Source organism: Strongylocentrotus purpuratus, unplaced genomic scaffold (assembly GCF_000002235.5).
Source record: "Strongylocentrotus purpuratus isolate Spur 01 unplaced genomic scaffold, Spur_5.0 spur5_scaffold_19, whole genome shotgun sequence".
NCBI lineage: Eukaryota > Metazoa > Echinodermata > Echinoidea > Camarodonta > Strongylocentrotidae > Strongylocentrotus > Strongylocentrotus purpuratus.
This window is the reverse complement of record NW_022145604.1, coordinates 6,104,707-6,131,278: the sequence shown is the minus strand read 5'-3', so window position 1 is coordinate 6,131,278 and position 26,572 is coordinate 6,104,707. Positions and strand designations below refer to the sequence as shown.

Genomic DNA, 26,572 nt, shown 5'->3' with positions numbered 1-26,572 from the left:
CAGATTTTCATCATTTTATTTTAAAATAAAAGTACCACGTAACAAGAAATATGAGGCCTGCCGAAGAAAGGGAAAGAGGAGACGAGAAACCAGGAATTACTTTTATCTGGCCTTTATGAGATGACAAGAATCACTGAAATTCGTCATGAAAATTAAACGAAATTTACCGGCGCCTAACACATATTAAAACAAAACTTTCTAAACTCTCATTAATCCTATTATTACATTTAGTAATCGATTACTCCAATCCGGGGGTTAAATGATTGCACCATCATTTTTACAACCATACTTGAGGCTTCGATCGTAATCATGGTTACCTGAATGTACAATTGATGAGGACCCCGTCGTAGATTTCAATGTTGACTGCAGCTGCTATTAGCACGACGAATAGTGGTATACCTGAAATTGAAAAGAATAGATTAGACATTAATCAATTATAAAGGTTGGTCGACGGACCAATGACGAGAGGTATAGCTGTCACGTGACGTAAGATGGAAAAGAAGAACCCGGGGTGTATGATGTAATAACACTCGAGGAGGCAAGTAAGCTGAGTAGGTAAAGCGTCTTTCTGTTGAACCAAATATCGTGGGTTTTAAACTTACCCAGAAGAAAAACAAAACCTTTTTCATAGATTAAAGGTAGCTTACAGTGAAGAACAAAACACCCCGTAACTCGGACAGGACTTTAAATGAAGGCCCCGTGTATAGAAGAGTCACCACCTTTGCATGTTAATACCCTTAAGTGTTTCAGTTTGCTGTTCCCCTCTTACGGCATCATAAGATTTCCGAAAAATATATTTCTGCAACAATCACGTTACGTCATTAGGGCAGTGAGGTGCCGAAATCTTCTCATCTTCTCATATTCGGGAAGTGGGACACACGAATATGTAATATTAGGGTGATCACACTGCCTGTGCACACAGTCTGCCCCGCGAACACACACACACAACAGCAGTCAGTAATTTGGTGGAAAAAAAAACTAAACAATATTTTTAAATTTTTATTTCACATATATTTCAAGCATACCTTTAATTACAATTCTGTGTAGTTTCATTGTTATAGGCATGTGGGAAATATGTTAAATGATTTAATTAGAATGTTGTCTTTTCAGCCATTGTGTGACATGGCCCGCTGATCGCCCATTGACTCGCGCTGCTATTCTGCGTGGTGAAAATGCACCTCAATGTATAAAACTCCCCTACAAAAATGCAATATCCTCATGTGTTTCACTCATTGAATCAATTTGTTGTTTACACTCAAGGTAGCCACAACTGTACTGGGGTCATCAAACTTTTTTCCCTCTGAAATTCAGTCCCTGTGGAATGTTATGGCTTGTTGAATGGCTTCTCGGAAAATCGTCATAAATCCTCAAATCTGACATTTTTGTAAAAGAAAAATATACTGTGATGTAGCTGAAAGTCCGCAAATTCTTATCATTTGATCGGTTTTTCTGAATAATTTGTGAACACATGAGGAAATAGCTGTGACAGTATTGAAAGCTGTCATCCACTTCCATCCGCTTTCATCCGCTAGGCTTCCGATGAACATCCGTTTAACATCCCCGCTACATACTACCCACTTACGTTATTTTCCGTTCTGTTTTCGCAAATTTTCGTCAATTTTGTCCATTTCTGGAGCGGATGAAATTTTGCTCGTCCGCTGTGTCCTTTATGCATACGTTTTGTGTCCATCGGCCAGTGGGACCAGGCCAAACTAAAAGGACGATATTGAACTTAATAAAAGCGGGGGTTAATGTCTAGCCTACGATGCGAATTGTCAACTTCATATCACTCTAGGGCAGTTTTAAGATATAAGTTCTTGTTTCCATTTTGAAAAATTGCACATCAAATGTGGTTATATAATAATCAATATTATATACCTCACTTAACTAATCCAGCCATCTGATTGGTCGAAATTGCATTCATAAACTTCAACTGTTCCTGTAAAATTCCCGGTAACCATGGTTAAAACAGTTCAAAATCCCAATAACCATGGTTATTGGGAAAATAGGTCAGTCTCCATGGTTACCCCATAGGTTTACATGTTAAAAAAATGGTCTGAGCGATGGAGGATACCGTACGTGTGCGAAGAATTGGTCGGTAATTTCAATACAATTGAATCTCGATCGATCTTACCGACAATTTTATCTTGCATTGTTGACATGAAGACGAAAATAAACTTCCAAAAACAAAAAAACAACATCTGCCGATAGATCTTGATCTAAGTTCGTGCCAATATGCATTGCAAAAGTAAAAGAAGGGCCCGTTTAATGGAGCAGAAGCGAAGCATCCACCACCGAAGCCGTTGTCAATCCATTTTAATGTATATATTAGAGAAAACTGCGAAATGAGGAAACAGAGCGCGATAGCCGAGAGGTTTAATGCGCTGATTTTAGTTACATCACCTTTTGTACGCAAGAGTTCGAATCCCATCTTCGACAAAAGTTTTTTTATTTTTTATTTTTTATTTTTTAGTCTATTTTTGTTCGGCATATAAAAGTATTAATGACTGCTTTAATATTCGAGAAAAAGTTGTTTTTATACGCTCTCGGGAAGGTTACAATTGGGCTATTGCCCTCGGCACGCCTCGGGTAATAGCACAATTCTAACCTTCCCTTGAGCGTATAAAAACAACTATTTCTCTCAAAGGAGTCATTAATACTATACAATTTCAGCATAATACATGTATTATGGCTCTAATCCGATACAGTTGAGTTCAATAAGAATAACAATAATATAGATAATTTTTGATATTTTTATGGCGCTCATAGCCAGCACTCAAGGTGCTTTAGCTATAGCAAGGCAATGCCGATTTCGGCGCACACAGCATTAGGGGATTTCCTACCTTCACCTGGGTCTAAAGAGGCAAATGTAAATGAATGCCTTATTACCTCACAATTCTTAACATGAAGCAAAATGCGGTCGTAATGTTTGTTTTCTTGGAGGATATGGTTTCTTTTTATTTATTGGAGGAAAACTCGTAACAAAGATGGGTCAAGAAAAAGGATGTACTGTTATAAACTTACAATGAATTCAAGTGGTCCGGGTGCTGTTTCTGGTGTGGTCTATACAAAACAGACAAAGAAAAAAAGAGTTACATGAAGATAAACTCTATCCAATTACATCTACTTATTCACTACTTGTTCTGTTCTGGGATTTACTACGAACAATTCCAGAGTTTCTGAAGTCCTTTGGAGAGCATCAAACATATACTTTTTTTCAATTGGCAATGGTAGAGGGTGGTAACCATCAAAGTGCTTGGATTAACATAGTATTGGTTTATGATGATTAGAATGGCGACGACGACATGGTGGTGACGATTATTTTGCTAGTGATGGGTAGGCCTACGATCGGAGTGGGGGCAAAAATGATCATGGTGAAGAAGATGATGTTGATGTTTATAGTATTAAGGGGGTAGAGTGATAAACAGTTATCTTGCCATCGAGGTTTTTGATAGGAAGATGATGACGTAATACAATTAATAACCGACCTTACGACCCTTAAAGATTGCTAAATCATTACTTGATATTCGGAGGTAAAACCTACCGGTTCCTGTGTTGGTATTGCATCCTTTATCAGACCAATGATTTCTAAGACGGTACACATACAGACTGTGTAGTTATCATTTGTAAAATTCATCGTGCAGTACGAAGAGTCCCATTCAAGTTCAACTGCCGAAAATGAAAAAAGAAGAAGATATAATACGTGAAAGGAATGGTATATCTTTGTTAATATCGTTATTATCAATTATTATTATCATTATCCAAAAAAAATATATAACAGTTTACAAACACTATGTGATTAACACAACAAAACAGGAAAATAGCATAATTCAATATAAAAAAGAATATAGAGCACCTAAAATTTAGAATAGAGAATGTAGTGGAGCCAGCAGAGGCCATTGACCTATCAAGGGCTGGTCTCCAGGAATAAATTAAATATATATAGTTAGGTAGAAAACATAGTTGAGTACACAACAAAAGATGATGATCTTACCATGCTGCACAAGATCAGGTACAGGTTCTCTAGAGCTATGGAGTCGAGCTGATCCACAGGCAAATCCAGCCCAGTCTGGTAGATCACCCTAGGAGACGGTTCAGGGGGGGGGGGGGGAGGGGGAGATATAACAATAATACGCATTACGTTATTAATAAGAATCTTCATGGTTTGCCCTCATTACAAAAAATGAACATTTACAATACTTATTTTACCTCGGACCTATAACATACAAGCACTAATTTTTAATAGGTTCCTCACATTCTACTTAATTTATTATATGAATTGACAATCATTGAGACGTGCTCATATATACTACATGTATTGTACAATTTTTATTTTATATGTATGTCTATATTTTTGGTAAAATGTTGGACAATAAAACTTGAACTTGAACTTGAACGTAATAAATCGAAGCAAAACCAACAAAAGAAAAACTTGTGAAATCTCCAAATGAATTTTTGATCGAGCAACATTCCCAATTAACAGAAAAAACCGATTTGATGGCGAAGGAAACTAATGCGGAATATACATTTTATTTAATCGATTGTTCAACAGAAGAGCCTTAATATCTAAACTTTGAAATGTCCTTTAAATAAAAACAAGCAAACAAGAATTGGAAGGGATCTCTGTATTGGAGGAGTAGCAAATGAATCTTTCAGGACTTTAAAATTACCTCCTATTCTGCCGAAATAATTAAGTATTTTCTTTCCTTTAATTCCCCCCCCTACTTAATATGAGAAAAAAAGCAAATCAAGAAGAAGAAAAAAAACCTGTTATTACTACATTAAGCACACTTTATTGTAAAATACCTAACATAAGCCTACAGAATTTAAAAGAGCGTTTTCGAAACGGACTTGACAATAATTGTCAATGTATATTTTACCCTTAATTTCCAAAGAAACAAAATCATATTTTTTATTTTACATTAATCAGCTGTGATGCCTAAAAGACCCTCATTATTTATTGAAGGTCCCAGCAAGCAGAGAGAAGCGCAATTTTTTATTTTGTTTTCCTTTAAAAAAAAAAGGTTTATCCGGGGAATGTGTATGGTGAGATTGAAAACGCAAAGTTTGATATTCTAGTTACCTGGCCATCAGTCGTATGATAGAAGGTAATGGAGAGCGGTTCGGGGATCTCTTCCAACGGCACACCGTCATTGTATGCCTTGATGTATACCAGCACAGTTTCATCAACGGGGGCGATCTGAGATAACTCGCTCACGAAGAATTTTCCTATATGACGACGGTGAGCATATTAGAGGAAAAAGATAGTATAATAGAGGAATCTTTAGTTCATAAAAAACAAGGAAATGCATTAAGCTACTAAAACTGGAAAAAATAGTTTCATTACAGGTATTGATAATAATGTATGAAATGTAATCTTAGTTCAAGTGAATAATAGATATTTATTCTTCTCAAAGATCATTCCGAATAAAAGTCTCGAAGAGGCCGGAGGGGGTTATTATGAAGTAGTAATTTAAACAGTTGGATTAAAGATCCTTGAGAATTACTATTACCGGTGTCAAATTAGTGTATCAGATATTTAATTACTATATGTATGTATCTAAATACATCGAGATATCTAAATCATCCTCCCCATAACAATGGCACATTCATCATACCTGTGTAGTAAACAATAGCGGGGGTCCTCAGCATAGACGTAGGTACGGCATACGCCTCAGGGTCTCTCCTATTCAACCGATCATCAAAGATAGTCCTGTTCCGCCTGGTTTCGCGATCTCTCTCCCGAATTCTATGAGATCTTCCATCTGTTTGATTTCGTCGTTTTACAGCAGGAATACAAAAGACAAAATAGGCCAAATGTTGATGGAAACTCCTTTCTTGTTTGATATATACTTTTATATACTTCACTTAAGAAATCCAGCCATCTGATTGGTCGAAATTGCAGTCGTGATTTTAGCCATTACCGTAAAGAAACGAAAAATGTCTAAACCATTTAAATGTTCAAGAGTAAAATCCCCCAAAATTCCAGTTACCGGGAAAATAATAAAATCTTGCTGCGATACCCATTGGTTTACGTGTTAAAATGTTCTTTGAGCGAGCGTGGACACCAAAGAGTGCTTTTTGTCTGCGATTCCGAACTGATCGAAAAGTTCAGTAACTTTTCCGACGGTGATAAACATACATTTTCTCCGATTTTCCATGATGTTTTAACCAATCTTTACTCGATATAAGGATAAGGTAAGAATTTGTGGTAGATTTTTGTTTGAATTCGGCATATAAAAGGGATATCGACTGCTTTAATACTCGAGGACAGGCTGTTTCTATACTTGCTCTCGGAAATTTGCCTCCGCTGCTATCACCACGAGGCGCGCCACTCACCCAGGCGCGCCTCGTGGTGATAGCAGCGGAGGCAAATTTCCCTTGAGCATATAAAAACAACCAGTCCTCTCGTAGCAGTCGATATCTCTATAGTATTCTCCTTTTCATGAATTTGTCTGAACCTATTTTGACCAAGAGAACGGGGACTTTCGAAAATCTACTTACGGTCAAATTGCGTATAGAAATCATCTTCGGATTATGTAATATATAATTGTACTGTTCGCACAGTATTTATTTAAATAATAATAATTATTAAAAAAAAATGTTTCTGAAAGCTTAAAATTTATACACCATACATTTCCTGCATAATGTGTTGTTGTTGTTTTTTGTTTGTTTTGTTTTTGTTTTGCTGTGGTGCATAATTGAAAAGATAATACAGATACATTGATTGATGTATACGATTATACAATGTATATATAAGATTTCCGCCATTCCCCATTCTCACCTGCAATTTTTCCCCATGGGAAGTCAATGGAGACAACTGGTTCCGGTTCAGAAGTCCCCACAGTATCTGGTGCCACCACCCATCTGTTGGGTGAATGTTCGACATAATTATTCAGGTGTCGTCTGCTCGACTTCGATGTAAAGATTGCGACCGTAATGCGTCAGTTTGTCGCCGAGTATACCCATCTTGACGCGTTCCGTGCAGATTTCGAGATTATCAGCAATACTAGATATGAAGAAGGAAAATAAAGTTGGAAAATTATTATTATTTTTATTTTTAGCAAAAGGATAATGTTCAGTATATAGGTAACGCGATTACATTGTACAAAAACAGAAGAAAACTGTCTGGAAACGCAACTGTCTATAATGATGACCCATGTTTACCCCCTCCAGAAGGAAATGCGTGTTTTAAAATATGTCTACACTGGCTAATCACGTATGGCCACTTTTTGTTAGTTCTTTTCTCGAACCATGTTGGATTTATTATATGTACTCCGTATGTATTCTACTATTTATGAATAAAGAAATAGTATCAATAACCCTTGAGTAGCCGTGATAGACAGGTTAAAGTAGACTATACACCTTTTCCCCCAATGATCTATGTGATTTACTTCCTCTACTGTACTTTTCTGTCCTCTTTTCATATATTGTATTTGTAAGCGCTATGGTACTTCTTTTAGTTTTTAGCGCTCCTAAATATTCAATATTGTTATTATTATTATACATCACTCAACAAAATAAAGTAGAAAAAACGTCTCAATAATGGATAAGAGTCACGTGATATGATATTGACACTGGGACTTTGTGTCTCAAATATAGAATCAAAATGATCTCTTAATCCGATCAGTAAACCAGCCGCGAAGTGCATGAATTTCTTTCAACCTTCACCCGAATACAGATAACAAAATTGGTATTGCGTAGAAGCTGAAAAAGACCAACATCCCCCTTTATCACAAGACGTCCATTAATCTTTCAGAGTTTTTGACCGCGTAAAGCACGCAATCTGATGTAATTAAATTACTCGGAAAAGATGCTTAAATGATACTTTTTGTGTGATTTTTTTTAATCGATAACTACATGAATGCCGATCCCCCCAAAGATCGTGCAGGCTTAATCAATAGCGATGCAATTGAGGGAACAATTATCGGTACACCAAGGGCGCATATTCTTATGTTCTGAATGCTAACGAAGGTTACAAAAAGAAGAACAAAATGTGTGTCGTGATTAATTGAAGCACAAATAAGGACTAACTAACAGGCAGAAACACGAAGAAGAGTGCGGAAAGATTCTTGAAGAACAGGAAGGGCAGGTTGGCTGGTCGATGAGAGAGAGAATGTGTGCCGATAGAGACAGTGGTGAAGAGATTGAGTGGAGAAAGGGGTAATGGATCGAGAGATATAAAAACAGAAAGAAAAGACTGATGAGATCATCATGTATGGCTAATTAAAAGAGGTTGCTTTTTACACGAATCGTTCAGAGCCATCTATACATACGGTTAGGCCATCTAAGTATCGCTTGGTCACAATCAACATGGCGCATATTCGTGGGATTGCCCAACAACACGGTAGGGCTATTCGCCATATTGTGCCCAAATCGAAACCGGGTTGGCCAAACTCTCCTAATCATGGCTCGACCTCGAATCGTTCGACGATCATGACATGTGTCATGACAGAAAATCTTCCAACAACTTCTTCTTGTAGGATTATTTGGACACATAAAATTTAATGGGCCTTTTAAATGTCTGGTTATCTGCAATGGGTAAGTCGATCGAACTAGTTTGCAGCCACAAACCCCTGTTATTCCTTATGATGTCCTAACAGTGTCTGCACGTGAGACTAGGCTGCACGGCATGTTACATTAGCTCATTACTGTAGCTGCTCCGGACACGGCCAGAGACTGACAAATCTAGGCTCTGCTCAATTAAAGGCTTTATAAATTCTGGTAAAATGTCGAATAAGAGCCTGGGCCTGCAGAACTTTGAACCTTCGTACCTGAGGCAAGAGCTGTGGGCCTTCAGCAGCGTCCAAATATCAATGTCCAGGATGCGGTCGGCAAAGTTGACAACCTCTTGCCCAAGCTCCGAGGTGACGGTGTAGAGTCCCTCGACGCCGGCGCTGACGGAGGTGTCGATCACCGAGGCGACCATGAGAACGTCAACTTCGGTGAGGTAGTCGGTGGGGACAGAGTTGATCAAGAGACTGGCTTCACGGAGGTGGTAGATGATTCGGGTGACGTTGTTACTGTTGAAGTTGTTGCTGGGAGTGTTGCGGATCTAAGGAGATTGACGCAATATAGTGATCGACAAATCAAAGGAGATTGCAGAGGAGGCATACTTGCATGACGTAGGACTTCACCAGTAACTGCTGCGGTCATGTGAAAGTAAAATCATTCAGATAACCCCGTGTGCGACAGGCATTAATAATAATAATATTCCGCTCTTATATAGCGCCTAATACGATGTCTCTAAGCACTTTACAGATATACTATTACCCAGGTCATTGGATTCAATGCTTGCCCGCACACACTGTGTGCAAAATCTCCACTCCCTGGGGAGCATTCCAGCCAGGCGTTCCTTAACGCTCAAAAACTGTTTGACCAACATTAACGGTCGCAACCTACCGGGTACCCATTTGACACCTGGGTGGAGAATCACTATGAACATGACAGACAATGAAAGCGGACAAAATATACAGTTCCTCAGGTAGACAAAGGGACATCCCTTCACTGCTATTATGTAAAAATGTGTAGAACAGGTGTCACATGCATATTCACCTGTTCTACACATTTTTACATAATAGCAGTGAAGGGATGTTCCTTTGTTTTCCTGAGGAACTGTATATTTTGTCCGCTTTCATTGTCTGTCATGTTCATATATAGCAAGTACATGTTAATATCTTGCCAAAGGATATTAGTGCCGTGTCGGGTTTCGAGCTATCGACCTTTGGATCCCCAGTCAAGCGCCTTAAACCACTCGGTCACGACATTCCATTCATTTAAGAGAATCATTATTATGAATAAAATACAAAATGAAATTATCATTATCATTATTATTAATCATAGTATAAAAAAGAAATTATTATCATTTTTATCATTAATATTATTGCTACACCCTGCTGACATACCATATCCAAGATTTCCTCCCTGATCGCCTTGCGGATCTCATCCAGCATCCATCTCGTCTCCGAGCTCCATCGACAGATGTCCGTCACCGGCTCGCCCCAGAAAGCCCCGTCGTAGAACAGCTGCCTCAGCCCCTTTCTTACCATGGGTGGATAGCAGGGGCGGTAGGCTATCATCATGGGAGGGGCGGTGGGGAAGTACTCCTCCAGCCAGCCCCCATTAGGGCAGGGTAAGAAGGCGTACTCCCCCGCGGGGGTGTAGTCCCATTCGAAGGTGCCCTTTAGGTCGGTTACGTTCTGTCTCGGGCACAGATCTGGGGAAATAATAATAATAATAATAATGATAATAATAATAATGATAATAATGATGCTACGTAACTACACGACAACAAATAGTAATAACCAAAACAACAAAAGCAAGGATATAGAGATTGATAGATATATGAAATCGACATAAGAAGAAAGGCACAACTAACTATAAGCCAAATCAAACTATTTTAAATATTGTTTTAAACACTTCGACTGATCCGTTATTTCTAATCTCTCGAGGGAGAGTATTCCAGAACAAAGGCCCTGCATGTGTAAAGGTTCACTGCTACCCCCACCTCCCCTCCCCCCCCCCCCACATACACACACACAATTTTTGAGAAACATTGTGAAAGAAGACACAAAAAATACGGTGTAAATGTCGGCTTGCACAGTGGCGTAGGGTGGGTCCAGATCATGAGCGGGCATCGGAACTTTTTGGAGGGGCTGGGGGTCACGGCAGGCGCCCCCTGTTCCCCGATGTAGCTACGCCACTGATATATATTTCTGTATAGTAGTATGTATTTAATATTTGTATAAAGTTATCTTTTAATTATTCATATGTTGTATTACTAATGTTATCATTGCGTCCCCTATGCCTGGGAGGGGCAAACTGTTGTGACCCTCCGGTCTCCCCTCCTGGTATAACTGATTAGGGATGTGGAGGTGGATATCTACAACGGACTCTCCTCCCCCCCCCCCCCCACTATTATAGGAATAGTGCAGTGGGTTCTTAACTTGCAAAGGTGGTGATTCTCCTCTATACGGGGCTACCTTTTAACGTCTTATCCGAGGGACTGAATGTTTTCCACTGCAACCTAGCTTGTGTATATATGAAACAGTGGAGCGACACGTTAACACACAACGCAGGCTTCAGTGAGTTCAGTCATCCGCCTGGGTGGGATTACAACCCACGATCTTTAATTCGACAAACAGACGCTTTACCAACTGAGCCCACTCGTTTCCTCATTCTGATTCTCATTCCTGGTTTGTATGGTAAGGAATGAATCAGTCTCTCAAAGAAATTGGGTTGTCCGGACACTTATACATTGTTTCCGTTGGCATTAAATGGAACGAATTCGGGTCAGGCCATATGCATGTTCTTCTTTGGTCTTAAATCCATCCAGAAGTTAAATTATGCCCCGTGCTTCAGTGCATCATTGTTTAAAATGACGCAATGAATCTAGACTTTCACAGAGCCTTGTTATTTTGAACAGCCTACCAGGAAGCTGTAATGAATGGAGATACCGTCTCGAAAGAATTTTCTGAGGGAAAATTATTCAAGATTAACCTGGCTTAACAAAAAGAAATGTAACCCTCTCCAGCCATCATTTCCATCAACAGCTGTCCATATCAATGCACAGTCCCTCTCTGGCATTCCAAATAGTACGAAATGTTACGCAACGCCATCTGTTTCCCTAAGTTCTCTATTCACTCGTTTGCAAAAATATGCAAGCATCGGGCTTTGAAGCCATGCGTGGCACCGACAAATTAAGTCATGTTCATGGAAGATGTATTTAGCTATAACATATAAAATGCAGAATTCACAACATTATGACCAATGCAACTTTCTATTAGTCATCAAATGCGTCTTCCGTTCTCGGATAGCTCTACTGAAGACATGGCCATTTTAACCAGCGAAATCGACCAAGGAAATCATGAGTTAGAGCGAATGAAAGATTTTCATAATCATGATTTTCTCATCTAATTATTGACATTTTCCGAAAATTTCCGAAATTTGTACATAGCTAGGAAGGTAGTCCAAAGGTTTATCTTCCTAAAGAACTAAATGAAATTGTGTTGTATGTTTGCGCATTTATTGATTTAGGGCTAGAAGTTGTCAAGTTAGCACCACTATTCACCCAAAGTACGGGCCGGCAAAGCAAAAGCCGCCGTGCTCGCTGGGCTGGGCTGTGTGTGGAAAGGGAGGACTTAGTGCTACTAGGGAGCTGTAAGGTTTTGGAGGGGGGTTAAGGGGATTACGGTAGGGGAAACAAAAGACGCGCGGTGCCACGGATGACTTCAAAGGGGCCTCTTGGACGGGATCTCCATTCATTACAGCTTCCTGAGCCTACTAACTTCTTGTCTTACGATATCTAAGTTCTCTCTGCTCACAATGTCCGCTGCGCCATCTCGCATGCGTAATGAGCATATTGGCCCGAATTCACAAAGGAGGTTTAAATTTAACCCATGGTTTTATATAGACCGTGGGTTAAATTTAACCCGCTTTTTAAACCCCCCCCCCCCCCACCTCTGAACAGGCTAAAAATATGACGTCATATGACGCTGTTAAACCGTGGGACAAATTTAAACCTCCTTTGTGAATTGTAAAATGATAACCCATGGTCTAAACCATGATCTAAAGGAGGCTTAATCCATTGATTAGATTTAAACCTCCTTTGTGAATTCGAGCCAATGTGTTTATCTCGAAAAGCAAATGAAAACTCAAAGGAAACTAAAACCAAATGCAAAGAACACATATGATGATAAGTATCAAAGAAATTGACAGTAGACTTTTATACAAAGGATAACATCCCAAATAAAATTTAACCATTTTGTATCTCTCAATAAGAAGGGTTACCTTTATAAAGGGATGCTAATAGAGTCAAGATTGTAATCATCATATCAAAAAGAGTATCATAAATGTTGGTAGAAATAAGCATTTCCTTGAGTTCGAGTTGATATTAACACCTTTTCTTTTCAACTTCCTAATAGTCAATGTAAATAAGTCATTTTTGGGGGAATGAGATAATACACACGTAATGGCTTTTGACTGAAATTCATTGCTTCAGCCCAAGCTTATAAGAGGATTTTGACAATACTTTTTGAAAAGCCTGCTGCTCAGTCATCCGTGGCAGCACATTTAGGAATATGGCATCATTAGACAGGGTATTAGTTACTATTTACTATGACTAATGATTCAACGTCACATAGGTTATCGATTTTAAATTAGAAGCTAACAAAATTGGGTACTCTTTTGTTATACGCACTGTATATAAATCAAGATATTCAATAATGGAGAAATTATTCTACACTGCCTCGGTATTTTCCCGAAAGTTTAATTATGTTCAGACTATACTAGACAAATAAAATGACTTAGCATTTAGTAAAGTACAGTATACAGTTTCACTTTCCAGCAGAAATAGGATGTTTTGATTTCAGGAAATGTGCTGCCTGGATTAAAATATTCTTGTTTTGCTCTCAAATCGAAACATCGGAGCATTCATCAAAGATGGTTTTAACAGGGCGTATAAACCAATGTGCTTTTATGAAGCTCTTCTCGCAGAGGTGTATATTGATTCTTCTCCGAACCAAGTCAGCCGTTATTGCCAGAATCTCAGAGCCACAGAAGACCTTGTTTGGAATACTTTATTGATCTTTCTTAAAGCTAAGGTAAATATAAAAGTGAAGCGAACTCTGACAATACAAAAATTGAAATGAACGAGTGATTCTTATTTCCTTACGATTTGTTGTCTTACTTTGCTGTATGTGAAAAAAAAACGACGTGGACTCTTACACAAGGGTTATGAAGTTTTAAATTTATCGCAACATACCTCTACTTTAAATGATTGTATTATCGCAAACTGCTTGTTTAGATTTACACAGTTATTCTACATCAGCTCAATATCTTTTCTTTCAATTGAGAATTTCTTTCTTGCCAATAAGCTCTTTTTCTTTTCCACGATTTCGAGTGAAGTACTTGGACTACTACTGATAACATAGAATTGTTCTACTACTATAAATCTGGATGGTGTAGACGCCAACACAAAATAAAACAATAAGTCTTTCAAATGGGCTGTTATTTCTTATAAAAACAAAGAAAACTTTCTCATTTAATACATTGCCCCCTAATCTTGTTCTCCCAGCTACAGGCCTGTTCAGGTGGTCTAAGAACCTGTCCATCCTGGATCTGTCTGATTCGAATCTGAAACTGCTTCCAAACGACATTCTCAAATGGAGCCCGTCTGTAGAGACTATAAACCTAATGAACAACAGACTTACTTTCGTTAACATGAGCCTTTGTGGCAGGGCAAAGAATGTTCGCTTGACTTTTAATGAAATCGAGCATCTCACGGCAGAATCTTTCATCTTCGGATGTCAAAGTGATTATATTGATCTGACCGGGAATCATATTAAATCAGTAGACCCGAACGTTATTGCATCGTTGCGTGTCCGATCACTGGATATTGGAGACTACCCGTTGGCATTTGAGATACTGAAGGATATTTATAGCGGAATCTGTCGCTCTGAAAAAGTGGGGCTCGCTATAATTTATACAAATTTCACAGTCTTGCCACGAGATTTCTTCCGTAATTGCTCTCTTACTTTTCTAAGCTTATCGGGCAATGAGATCCAATCCCTCTCTCCATACGTGTTCTCAAACTTGACAAGACTCGTGGAACTTGATCTATCGCAAAACAATATCGCCACTGTTGAACCGGTATTCTTTCAAGGCATGCGGGAGCTAAAAGTATTGAGCTTGGACAACAATAAAGTAAAATATATAAACCCAAATAGTGACGTATGGGCACTGGACTTGAATGTGTTGTACTTAACCGGCAATTCTTTGACAACAATCTCAGAATCCGCATTTCTCGGTTTGCGAAATATAACGCTGTTAGATCTGAGCTTTAACAAAGCCCTTATTGTCCTGGAAATCACGTCGTTTTCGGAACTGACAGGAATTCAAACCATCGACTTGAACCAATGCAGTATGTCCACATTTCGACCGGTAGCCCCGAACTTAACAACCCTTTCCATGAATAACATGAACATCCCTTCGACCTATACGACCCCTAGAATATTCCTCAAAGACTCACAAGGCATTCAAGATTTGGAAATCCGTAAATCGTATCTGTCGACAGGTGATCTATGGGATAAAACCCTGAATGTCTCTCTTTTTGACGGATTGTCAAAACTTATTACTTTGGATCTGAGCGACAATTCTTTTGACATTCGCTTTCCAATTATCTTTCCAGCTAGGATCTTTGAACAACTCGCTGCTCTCCAGAAACTTAGTTTAGAAACCTGTCATATTTCAGGCCTTCATCCATTAGCTTTTACGGGATTGGAATCGCTTCGGGTGCTAAATTTACGTGGAAACATGATTCAACAACTTAATTTTGATATATTCAAAATGTTAGATCAAGTGACAATTATCAATCTTGATGGCAACCTTTTGACATACCTCGATGAACAACTATTCTCGAACAATCCCAGACTGACTACTCTTTTGCTATCAAACAATAGATTCACCCGTCTCAACCAAACGACATTTGAACCGATAAAATCTTCGCTTCTATCTTTAGACTTTTCATCGAACCCTTTCAGCTGTAACTGTGATATACGATGGTTCCGCGATTGGATGATTGGACATATTGTCGTCATTGACGAGGACAGAACCGTTTGTTCATTGGCCTCTTTAGAGCCTCTTCGCGGAAAACCTTTGCTTAATTTTGATACCAGTAAACTCTGTGGACTCAACATTGCTCTTGTATGCTTGACTCCTCTCGCCGGCATTATCGTGGTTGTCATCGTCGTAGTCCTTTATCACAACCGATGGCAGTTGAAGCAAAAACTCTTTCTCTTGAAACTAATGGTAATTGGATATAAAGAGATGCGAGACGCCCGGGACTACAACGACTACGAGTATGACTTGAATATCATTTTCTACGATGACGACGAAGAATGGGTTCGTCAACAATTCCAACCAGCTCTGGAAGAACGGCTTCCGCAGTTCCAGAGGAATGTCTTTGGTGATCAAGACCTCATCCCTGGTATGCACTATCTGGACGCCGTCGACTACGTGGTGAGTCATAGTTACAAAACACTCATTCTACTCAGCAGAGCTGCCGTGCACGATCGCTGGTTCATGCTCAAACTCCGCATCGCCATGGACCATGTGAGCGACACCGAGACCGAATTCGTAGTCGTGGTCTTTCTCGAAGACATCCCTGACGAGGAGATACCATTCTTGGCAATGCTATATTTAAGTGACGGCAGACCCTACCTACATTGGACCGAGGATGTGAGAGGACACGATTTTTTCTGGAATAAACTGGTGAAAAATCTCACCATTAATCTCAGGACCAACGACTTGATCCCCAACGAGTAGTAACGGTCTGACTTATTTTCGTGATAGTGAGATCCATTCTACATTACTGTCCACATCTCAGAGTTTAGTATATCTGATTCATGTATTAAGCTAAGAGCACTACTGGAGCTTGGATCAGACTAAATATAAAGTCGCAAACACATCTGATGTCAATTTATATTTAGAAAACCATTATATATGTGGTAATGCATAATTATGATACACCAAATGACCAAATCACATCTTCTCCATGAACCAAAATGCAGGACCACAAGATATTACAATTCTAGTATTCCATCAATTGTTCGATTACTAAATAGGAATCCCGACCTCCTCATATAGGTCTAGCTATTTAATCCCAAACCTCTATTTGAATTTGTATGTAGTTTTATGAATATAGTTTTGATAAATATGATTTTAATAAATAGAACTTTGATAAAATGTAGTTTTTAAGAATTTTATTTTGAGAAAAGAAATGTTTTTAGAGATATAATTTAATTAAATGCAATTTTGATAAGTGTAATTTCTATATTGCAAGTCGTTTTTTTTAATATCAGGTATTGTATGTTTAAAAAAATGATTAATAATTCGATTTTCGAATAATCTCTTTATCATCTAATGGAGACCGCATTACTTGAACAGTTAGCCTTTTATTTTACTCAATGATCGGCCTTTAAACTCATTATTAAGAAACCATGTGAGACTGGATGTTTGCGATCTTACCCTTCAATCTCCTATCATTTCATTTATACAAAAATGATCCGATAAATTATTATAAAATATATTCTTATTGCCAATCTATGCAACTCAGAACAACAATGTATATTATCTGACTTTTTAAATTTAACTTTGATAAATGCAAGTTGATCAATCCAATAATTATTAATGTTATTTCAATAAATGTAATTTAGTAAATGTAATTTTATGTTTTCAAGTCGGGTTTTACATCACGTATACATAAAGATCATACATAACAATATTTAATAATTGTATTTTATCGATTTATTTGTTATATCTACTTCACGTAAATGTTACAGTTTAATCATTTAGTTTCAATTTGTTAATGAACAATATTATCAAGATGTCCTGAACCTACTCTCAAACTGTATATCTGATCTTTAATATAGCTTTTGATTTTCTATTTATTTTATATCCAACCACGCCCGCCCACCCCCCTCCCCTGGCCTTGGGTGAGAGCTCATATTTTGATTTAATTTAGGAAATACAATTATTTGAAGTAAATTAAAATGTGTACCAAAATAACCCGGTCTTTTTAGGGTTAAACTGTAACAATTCCCCTCAGATCAGATATAGGATAAAGACCTAAACACAAGCCTCATTTTCTTCAGTAAACAAGTGCCATTACTGTAAATGTTAGAAGTAGATTGTTTGAATATTTGCATTAATGCCTTCGTCTTGCAATCATTCCATTTGTGCCAATGTTTAGGCGGATTTTTGCCGGAAAACAGTGCTACTTTTCCCACTGATACCCTATATGTATACCAGAACTTTCTCTTCCAACTGTTTTAACTCTAATCATTAAGGTATGTGTACGTATAATATCACAAACCTATATTTATGAAAATAATTGATTTAGTACATTAAATTTGTCCATTATTTTCGACCTTTCAGTTTTCATTGAAATCTCATCTGGACCGTCAAGGAAAAAGTTTGAGAACCCGTGCTCCACCACTGAGCCATCGCGCCTCCTAAAAGTGGGCCTGTATATACTCGTATGCAAAACACAATTCTATACGAAAACACACACCCACACGCACAGCGGTTTTTTGCAACGTGATTATTCATCCAGGTTAGACTGTACTACGTTTTAAAAGTAGATATTCATTGAATTTAAAAACTAACTTTATTTTCATTATTGCAAAGTTGAAACTTTGATTCGACAAGATTATCAAAATTCCATGCTTGGAAACATTCGAAGTAATGATTATTATAAATTACAAAACGCTTAAATACAACCCCGGCATAGCACCTGAAGAGCTCTCCGAACGCTGCTGAGATGTGTGAGATCACAGTATGGACATGACTTGCACAAGTAGACGATGTCCCATGACATCTCACACATTTTCAGTGCCCGCGTTTTCATCTTCTCTTGAGTTCTTTCTCTTACTTCACTACCGTCATGCTAAATGTATAATCTATTGCCTCACTCTAAACCCCGCACATGATTTTATTTTGATGAAAAATGCAGCGATACAAAAATAAAGGAATCTGTCGCTTGTAAACAAAATAAGACGCCATTGTATATTCAGCTGCACACACCGGGGTATGTTCGGCGTTTCAAGAGGGAACAAATGTCGTCCTTATTATCATTCCGGGGGTTTTTCAATCAAAGTCTGGTTTCTTTGATTGTTAATTAACCCCTATCCTGTGTATTTACAAGCAAAAGATTTTAGTTATCAGAATCAGGTCATATCCCCTTTTGAATGGTTTGACATGCCATTACATTTATATACACTAAACTCGTTATAATTTGAGAAGTAATAGCTTTGAATTGTATTCATTCTCTATGGGATGTCGTCTGCTTGGGCAGTGCTGGTCCATTAGTGACGTCATTAAAACATCGTTATTTTTCCGGCGAATCTCTCGTATATCCAAGCTGCTATGGAGGTGGTTGTATTTGTATTTTTTATAAATCACCCGATATGTAGTTGACCAAAAACTTGTCCGATGGCCATCTGTTAGCTTACCAGTTTCTAGTGATACATTAGTTGACGTATTTGTGATTTTCTTTGAATTTCACCTTTAATATGTTGTATTATTTTCTTCTTTCCTTTTTATCTTTGTTCTGTACTAATCTTAAGTTTACGTCTTTCATAAATAATACGTTATCACAATCAGGGATTTAAAAATAACGCAGGATACTATTTCTAGCTATAAAGTTAAGTAGTAATGTTTGATTAGTACAACTGTTTCGAAAGCCAAAGTCCCAAATGCTAAAAACTTGACAGTCATGCTTTTTTTGTTTATAACAATCTGTTTTGGTTTTGATCCAGCTTTCCAACATTCTCACTAAATAACTCATAGCAGTTCACAGAAACTTTTCTGCAGGTATACGGTGTTCAAAATGTTTGTTCCCCCCCCCCCTACAGAAAAGCATATTATTGTGTTTAAAACTCAATTTGCACCATGCATTTCAGGTTATTTTGTTAATTTTCTCATTTCTAAGCATTATTGAGATGTCACTTCCCAATTTATTTAAAATTTATTTCTCCTTGGTGGTCGATCACCTGTGAAACACGCTTGGTCCAGTTATCGTCCACTAATGACGCAAGGAGGTCCTTATTCATGTCTTGGCTTTTATATGCTCGTCGGATCCCCTCTTTAAGTTCAGTTATTGTTATGCAGTATTGAGTTTCAAATACTTTTTCGTTCATAATAGCCCATAGTTTCTCTATGGGGTTCAGTTCTGTCAAATTTTCTGGCCAGTTCTCTTTCCTTCTCCAAGCTACTGTTGTTCTTGTTGGGCGCCATCTTTAAATGTCTGAGGTTTACAGACCTTTAAATTCCTCCGTTTTAATGTTTGACCTCGTATCTCAGCCCAGCAATGGTGTTGTCAATTTCCGCAGGCTGGATGCATTAGTATACATCCAGTACATGTACATTTGGTTGATAACAGACTATTACTATTACTAAAGTAGTCATATGAGCAGTTGAGTTGGCAGATATGGGCGGAACGAACTTTTTGAACACGGTTATATAAATGAATCTATTTTTCCTCCTCAAATATGAAACAATGTTTTCGTATTTCCCACTCGTTCATTATTAAAAACTAAAAGCTGTGTGAATCAAAATTGCAACAACGAAAATCAACTACAAATTGCCAATTTCAACAAGAACAAAGTGATTATGAATTTCACTCTCCATTACCATTTCAGAGATTTCAAAATAAAAATAAAGGTCACTAAAAGATGACACTATGAAATGGGTTAATCTCTATTAGCTTTGAAAACAACTAGTCATTGAATACTCGTAATACATTTCTCTGTCTCAATCTATAAGAGGTATTAGATAAAAAGATCAATCAAGTTTGTGTTGTGTAAATATCTAAGTGTACTATCCAAACTGTCTTGATATTGGTTATATATGAAATGTTATTATTAAGATATCATCGAATATATGTTGATAACGTGTAAAAGCAACGATCATCGGCATCTGCAAAGATGTGTTTTATAAAAAGATCTATCAAGTTTTGGTTGTGTAAATATCTTAGTGTAGTATCTAAATTGTCTTGATATTGATTATATTTCACATATTCATTATTAAGATATCATCAAATATATTAGTAAAGTGTATACGCAACGATCATCGGCACCTACATACTATTTTTGTATAAATTTTGAACCGTTTATTACGGTTGTTTTTGTTTTGTGTAGGGGTATACACGCAGGCGCGTACACAGGGGGGGGGGGGGTTTGGGGGGTTAACCCCCCCCCCCCTTTGGTAATTTTCTGTGTGTAAACCCCCCCCCCCCCCCATAACCCTCCTCAACCCCCCCCCCCCGGAATTTATTCCCATGGCTGACCTAAAAAAGGTGACCTTACCCCCCCCCCCCCCCCAAGGGAGCAAAATGTCAAATTTTCAAATTCAGAGACCCCTCCCCCCCCCCAAAAAAAAGTGTCCTCTTATCCCCCCCCCCCCCCCCCCCTCCGCTTATTCAGCGGTCGGTTGAGTCGTTGCGATTTTTTTGGGACTCAAAAAAAAAAAAAAAAAAGTGACCTTTTCAGCGGCTGGCTGAGTCGTTGCGAAATTTTCGGCCCGATTTATAAATGTTAAACCCCCCCCCCCCTTGAAAAAATCCTGCGTACGCGCCTGCATACACGTAATAATGTTATGTCAATATATTTTGTGGTTCTCTTTTGGACAACAGTAAATGTGACTCTCTAAATAGTATTGAAGTGAATATGATTGTATCTATACACACTGTGATCGTCGCCGGGTGACCACATCATCTTTAATATCTTGTAATATTATGTTAAATCATATGTATATTATCATTCTGTTACTATTTTTGTGCATTGAATTAACAATAAAATATCTTTCAAAAGAAGAAGAAAACATTGTATCACAACGTGACGATTAAAACGGTATTTTATCACTGTGTGTGAAGGTGCGATCGCAAAGACTTTCGAGAATCCGATATAAAATCATGTTCAGATTACGGGACACGTCTGTAAAGTGTGCACATTTCAAAGGGCGGTGGACAAGAGTCGAATTGTTGTGTACAAGACAATTGAAATTGACTAAGGTTGATTTTTTTTTCGACAGTCTTTGCGATTATGTATGTGAGACAGTGCCGCCCCTGTTCTACTATATGATTGAAATCCGACGCCAAGCTTAAAGGGACTTGGTCAAATATTGTTCATCTGAGATGAAAGAGCACCAGGGTCTCTAAAAAGGGTTGTCAAAATCGCGTTGTACCAAGTTCGGGCGGATGGAACGAATTCGGGTCAGACCATATGCATGTGCTTCTTTGGTCTTAAATCCATTTAAAAGGTTAAACTATGCCCCGTGCTTCAGTGCTAAATTGTTTAAAATGATGCAATTCAATCCATAATGACCTTTATTTATTTTGAACAGCCTACTAACTTCTTGACTCATGATATCTAAGTTCTCTCTGCTCATATGTCCGCTACGCCATTTCACACGCGTAATGAGCATATTAAGGTGTTTATCTCGAATAGCAAATGAAAACTCAAAGGTTACTAAACCCAAATGCAAGAATAAACATATGATTCTAAGTATCGAAGAAATTGACAGTATACTTTTATACAAAGGATAACATCCCAAATAAACTTTAACCATTATGTATCACCTCAATGAGAAGGGTTACCTTAAACAAGGGATGCTAATAAAGGCAAGATTGTAATCATCATATTAAAGAAAATATCATAAATTTTGCTGGGAATAGGCATTTCCTTCAGCTCGAGTTGATATTAAAACCTTTTCTTTATAACTACCCAATAGCCAATGCAAATAAGTGAGCGATATTGGTGTTTTTGGAATGAGATAATACACACATAATGGATTTTGACTCAAATTCATTGCTTCAGCCCAAACTTGGTGCAAGAGGATTTTGACAATACTTTTTGGAAAGCCGGTTGCTTAGCCATCCGTGGCACCACAATTATGAATATGGCATCATTCGACAGCGTATGACAAAATAATGATTCAATGTCACATAGGCTATAACTTTTTAATTAGAAGCTACCAAAGTTGTATACTCTTTTTTTAATACGAACTGTATAGAAATCAAGATATTCAATAATGGAGAAATGATTCTACATTGCCTCGGTTTGTTCCCGGGAATTTACTTTTTCTCCAGACTATAAGAGGCAAATAATATGACTAAGCATTTAGTAAAGTACAGTATACAGCAGTTTCACTTTCCAGCAGAAATAAGATGTTTTGATTGCAGGAAATGTGCTGCCTGGATTAAAATATTCTAGTTTTGCTCTCAAATCGAAACCGGAGCATTCATCAAGTGATTATTTAACAGGGCATAAAAGTTAATGTGATTTCGTGAAGCTCTTCTCGCATTAGTGTAGATTGATTCTTCTCCAAACCAAGTCAGCCGTTATTGCCAGATTCTGTGAGTCCGCTGAAGACCTTTTTGGGAATATTCTATTGATCTTTCTTAAAGTTGAGGTAAATATAAAAGTGAAGTGAACTCTGACAATAAAAAAAAAGGAAATGAACGATTGATTCTTATTTTCTTACGATTGTTTCTTACTTTGATGTATGTAAATGGAATGTACAAACATAAGGGTTACGCACTTTTAAATGTATTGCAAAATATCTCTTCTTAATATTATTGTATTACCGCACACTGCTTGGGTAGATTTACACAGTAATTCTACATTAGCTCAATATCTTTTTTTTTAATTGCGATTTTTTTTTGCTAACCAATAAGCTCATATTTTTTCTTCAACATTTTCGAGTGAAGTACTTGGACTACTTCTAATAACATTATTGTTTTACTTATATACCCATAAATCTGAATGGTGTAGACGCCAACAAAAAATAAAACAAATAGTTTTTCAAATGGGCTGTTATTTCTTATAAAAACAAAACAAAACTCTTATTTATCATGACCTAAGTGAAGAATACGTTACTAAGCATCAGTAGAATGTATTCGGGTTAGGGTAAGAGTTAAGGTCAGTGAAAGGCCTGTGTCGTGATCAGGGTTATAATTGTTAATGCGGAGGTTGGTAATCTGTAGTGTATTTTCTTCTGTTTTTATTTTCAGACAGGAATCAGTTATCATGGCATTCATACGACGAGCACCTCTTTTACGCTGTCTATCATTGGTTGTAGCGTGTATTATAACACCAACGCTCATCCAAACCATACACCAAGATGCCATGCTCACTCCTTCTATGATATGTCATTACGATGCCGAGCTGAAGAAAGCTGATTGCCATCATCGTGGGTTGGACTCCATCCCTCAGAATCTTCCAGACGATATTAAAGAGCTGGACGTCAGTTCGAACAATATCAATTTCATCTTGAATTCTTCTTTCGAGAGATACCCCTTGATCCAGGACTTGGATCTTAACTTTAACGACATCAGAATGATAGAACCTGCATCTTTTTACCCTCTAAAGGAATTGAATCGCTTAATCCTATCAAACAGCCATAAACTTGTTGTTCTCCCAGCTACAGGCCTGTTCAGGTGGTCTAAGAACCTGTCCACCCTGGAACTGGCATCTGTGAATCTAAAACTGCTTCCAAACGACACTCTGAAATGGAGCCCGTCTGTGGAGTCGATATACCTTAGCTTCAACAATCTCGCTTTCGTAAACATGAGCCTTTGTGACAGAGCAAAGGAAATTGAATTGGCTTATAATAACATCGAGCATCTCACCGCAGAATCTTTCATCGTCGGATGTCAAAGTGATTATATTAATCTGAGCGGGAATCCTATTAAATCAGTAGACCCGAATGTTATTGCATCGTTGCGTGTCCGATCACTGGACCTTGGAGACTACCCGTTCACACTTGAGGTACTGAAGGATACTTTTATCGGGATCTGTCGCTCTGAAATAGTGGAGCTCAGTATACATGGTGCCAATTTCGCAGTCTTGCCACGAGATTTCTTTAGTCCCTTGCGTAATTGTTCTCCTCCCGTGCTTAAATTCACCGGCAACAATTTACAATCTCTCTCTCAATACGTGTTCTCAAACTTGACAAGACTCGTGGAACTTGATCTATCGCGAAACAAAATCATCACTGTTGAACCAGTATTCTTTCAAGGCATGCGGGAGCTAAAAGTTCTGAACTTGAACTTCAATCAAATAAAATATATAAACCCAAATACTGACGAATGGACACTGGACTTAAATGAGTTGTACTTACGCAGCAATTCTTTGACAGAAATCTCAGAATTCGCATTTTTCGGTTTGCGAAATCTAACGCTGTTAGATCTGAGCTTGAACAAAGACCTTAAGGTCCTGAATATCACGTCGTTTTCGGAACTGATGGGAATTCAAACCATCGCCTTGAACTTTTGCAACTTTTGCATTAAGGACATATTTCAACCGGTAGCCCCGAACTTAACAACCCTTTTCATGAATAACATGATCGCCGAAATGATCATGATGGCACCTGGAATAACCTTCGAAGATTCACAAGGCCTTGAGAATTTGGAAATCCGTAATTCGGGGCTGTCGAATTTCAATCTCTGGGATGAAATCCTGAATGTTTCTCTTTTTGACGGATTGTCAAATCTTATTACTTTGGATCTTAGCCAAAATTATTTAGACCACTACTTTCCATCTGATTTTCCAGCTAGGATCTTCAAACAACTCTCTGCTCTCCAGAACCTTAGTTTAGAAGCCTGTCATATTTCATGCCTTCATCCATTAGCTTTTACGGGATTGGAATCGCTTCGGGTGCTAAATTTAAGTGGAAACGTAATTCAACAACTTAATTTTGATATATTCAAAATGTTAGATCAAGTGACTATTATCGATCTTCATGACAACCTTTTGGCATACCTCGATGAACAACTATTCTCAAACAATCCCAGACTGACTACTCTATTGCTATCAAACAATAAATTAACCATTCTCAACGAAAAGACATTTGAACCGATAAAATCTTCGCTTCTATCTTTCGATTTGTCATTGAACCCTATCGACTGTAATTGCGATCTACGATGGTTCCGCGATTGGATGAGTAGACATATTGACGTCATTGACGAAAACAGAACAGTCTGTTCATCGGCCTCTTTAGAGCCTCTTCGCGAGAAACCTTTGCTTGATTTTGATCCAAATAAACTTTGTGGACTCAATATTGTTCTTGTGTGTTTGACTCCTCTCGCCGGCATTTTCTTGGTTGTCATCGTTGCAGTCCTTTATCACAACCGATTGCAGTTGAAGTACAAACTCTTTCTCTTGAAACTAATGGTAATTGGATATAAAGAGATGCGGGACGCCCGGGACCACAACGACTATGAGTTTGACTTGAATATCATCTTCTACGATGACGACGAAGAATGGGCTCGTCAACAACTCCAACCAGCTCTGGAAGCACGGCTTCCGCAGTTCCAGAGGAATGTCTTTGGTGATCAAGACCTCATTCCTGGTATGCACTACCTGGACGCCGTCGACTACGTGGTGAGTCATAGTTATAAAACACTCATTCTACTCAGCAGAGCTGCCGTGCACGATCGCTGGTTCATGCTTAAACTTCGCACCGCCATGGACCATGTGAGCGACACCGAGACCGAATTCGTAGTCGTGGTCTTTCTCGAAGACATCCCTGACGAGGATATACCATTTCTGGCAAGGTTATATTTAAGTGATGGCAGACCCTACCTACATTGGACCGAGGACGTGAGAGGACACGATTTTTTCTGGAATAAACTGGTGAAAAGTCTAACCATTAATCTCAGGACCAATGACTTGATCCCCAACGAGTAGTAACGGTCTGACTTATTTTAGGGCTAGTGTGTTTCATATATTCTGTCCACATCTCAGAGTTTAGTATATCTGATTCATGTATTAAGCCAATAGCCTTACTAGAGCTTGGATCAGACTAAATATAAAGTCGCAAACGCATCTGATGTCAATCATATTTAGAAAACCATAATATATGTGGTCATGCATATAATACCCCAAATGGCCAAATACCTTGGTTTTGCTCTTGTGCAGTAGACTGGTTAATGGTAGAAATAGCAGAAATACATTTTCATGATACTCGAGAACTCATTTTTTAGAAATAAAATTATTTGAATTGAATTGAATTG

General features: G+C 38.1%; 4 protein-coding genes across 4 annotated transcripts; 2 read left to right on the top strand and 2 right to left on the bottom strand.

Annotated features, from left to right (window-relative positions):
- Window positions 1-375: 375 nt before the first annotated feature.
- Window positions 376-5,652, bottom strand: LOC105437618. Its single transcript, XM_030990800.1, has 6 exons — window positions 5,619-5,652; window positions 5,084-5,229; window positions 3,995-4,082; window positions 3,545-3,669; window positions 3,025-3,063; window positions 376-399 (listed from the first exon to the last, which is right to left on the bottom strand). Exons 1-6 carry the CDS (start codon window positions 5,650-5,652, stop codon window positions 376-378), a joined length of 456 nt encoding a protein of 151 aa, XP_030846660.1.
- Window positions 5,653-6,891: 1,239 nt separating this feature from the next.
- Window positions 6,892-11,178, bottom strand: LOC105446114. Its single transcript, XM_030990799.1, has 4 exons — window positions 11,154-11,178; window positions 9,906-10,216; window positions 8,775-9,055; window positions 6,892-7,009 (listed from the first exon to the last, which is right to left on the bottom strand). The coding sequence occupies exons 1-4, from the start codon at window positions 11,176-11,178 to the stop codon at window positions 6,892-6,894; spliced, it is 735 nt and encodes a 244-aa protein (XP_030846659.1).
- A 1,901-nt stretch (window positions 11,179-13,079) lies between these two features.
- Window positions 13,080-16,756, top strand: LOC115926194 (toll-like receptor 4). Its single transcript, XM_030990798.1, has 2 exons — window positions 13,080-13,097; window positions 14,029-16,756. The coding sequence occupies exons 1-2, from the start codon at window positions 13,080-13,082 to the stop codon at window positions 16,321-16,323; spliced, it is 2,313 nt and encodes a 770-aa protein (XP_030846658.1). The 3' UTR covers window positions 16,324-16,756.
- Window positions 16,757-23,585: 6,829 nt separating this feature from the next.
- On the top strand, window positions 23,586-26,246 carry LOC115925984 (toll-like receptor 3). Its single transcript, XM_030990123.1, has one exon. It carries the CDS (start codon window positions 23,586-23,588, stop codon window positions 26,244-26,246), a length of 2,661 nt encoding a protein of 886 aa, XP_030845983.1.
- The last annotated feature ends 326 nt before the right edge of the window (window positions 26,247-26,572 follow it).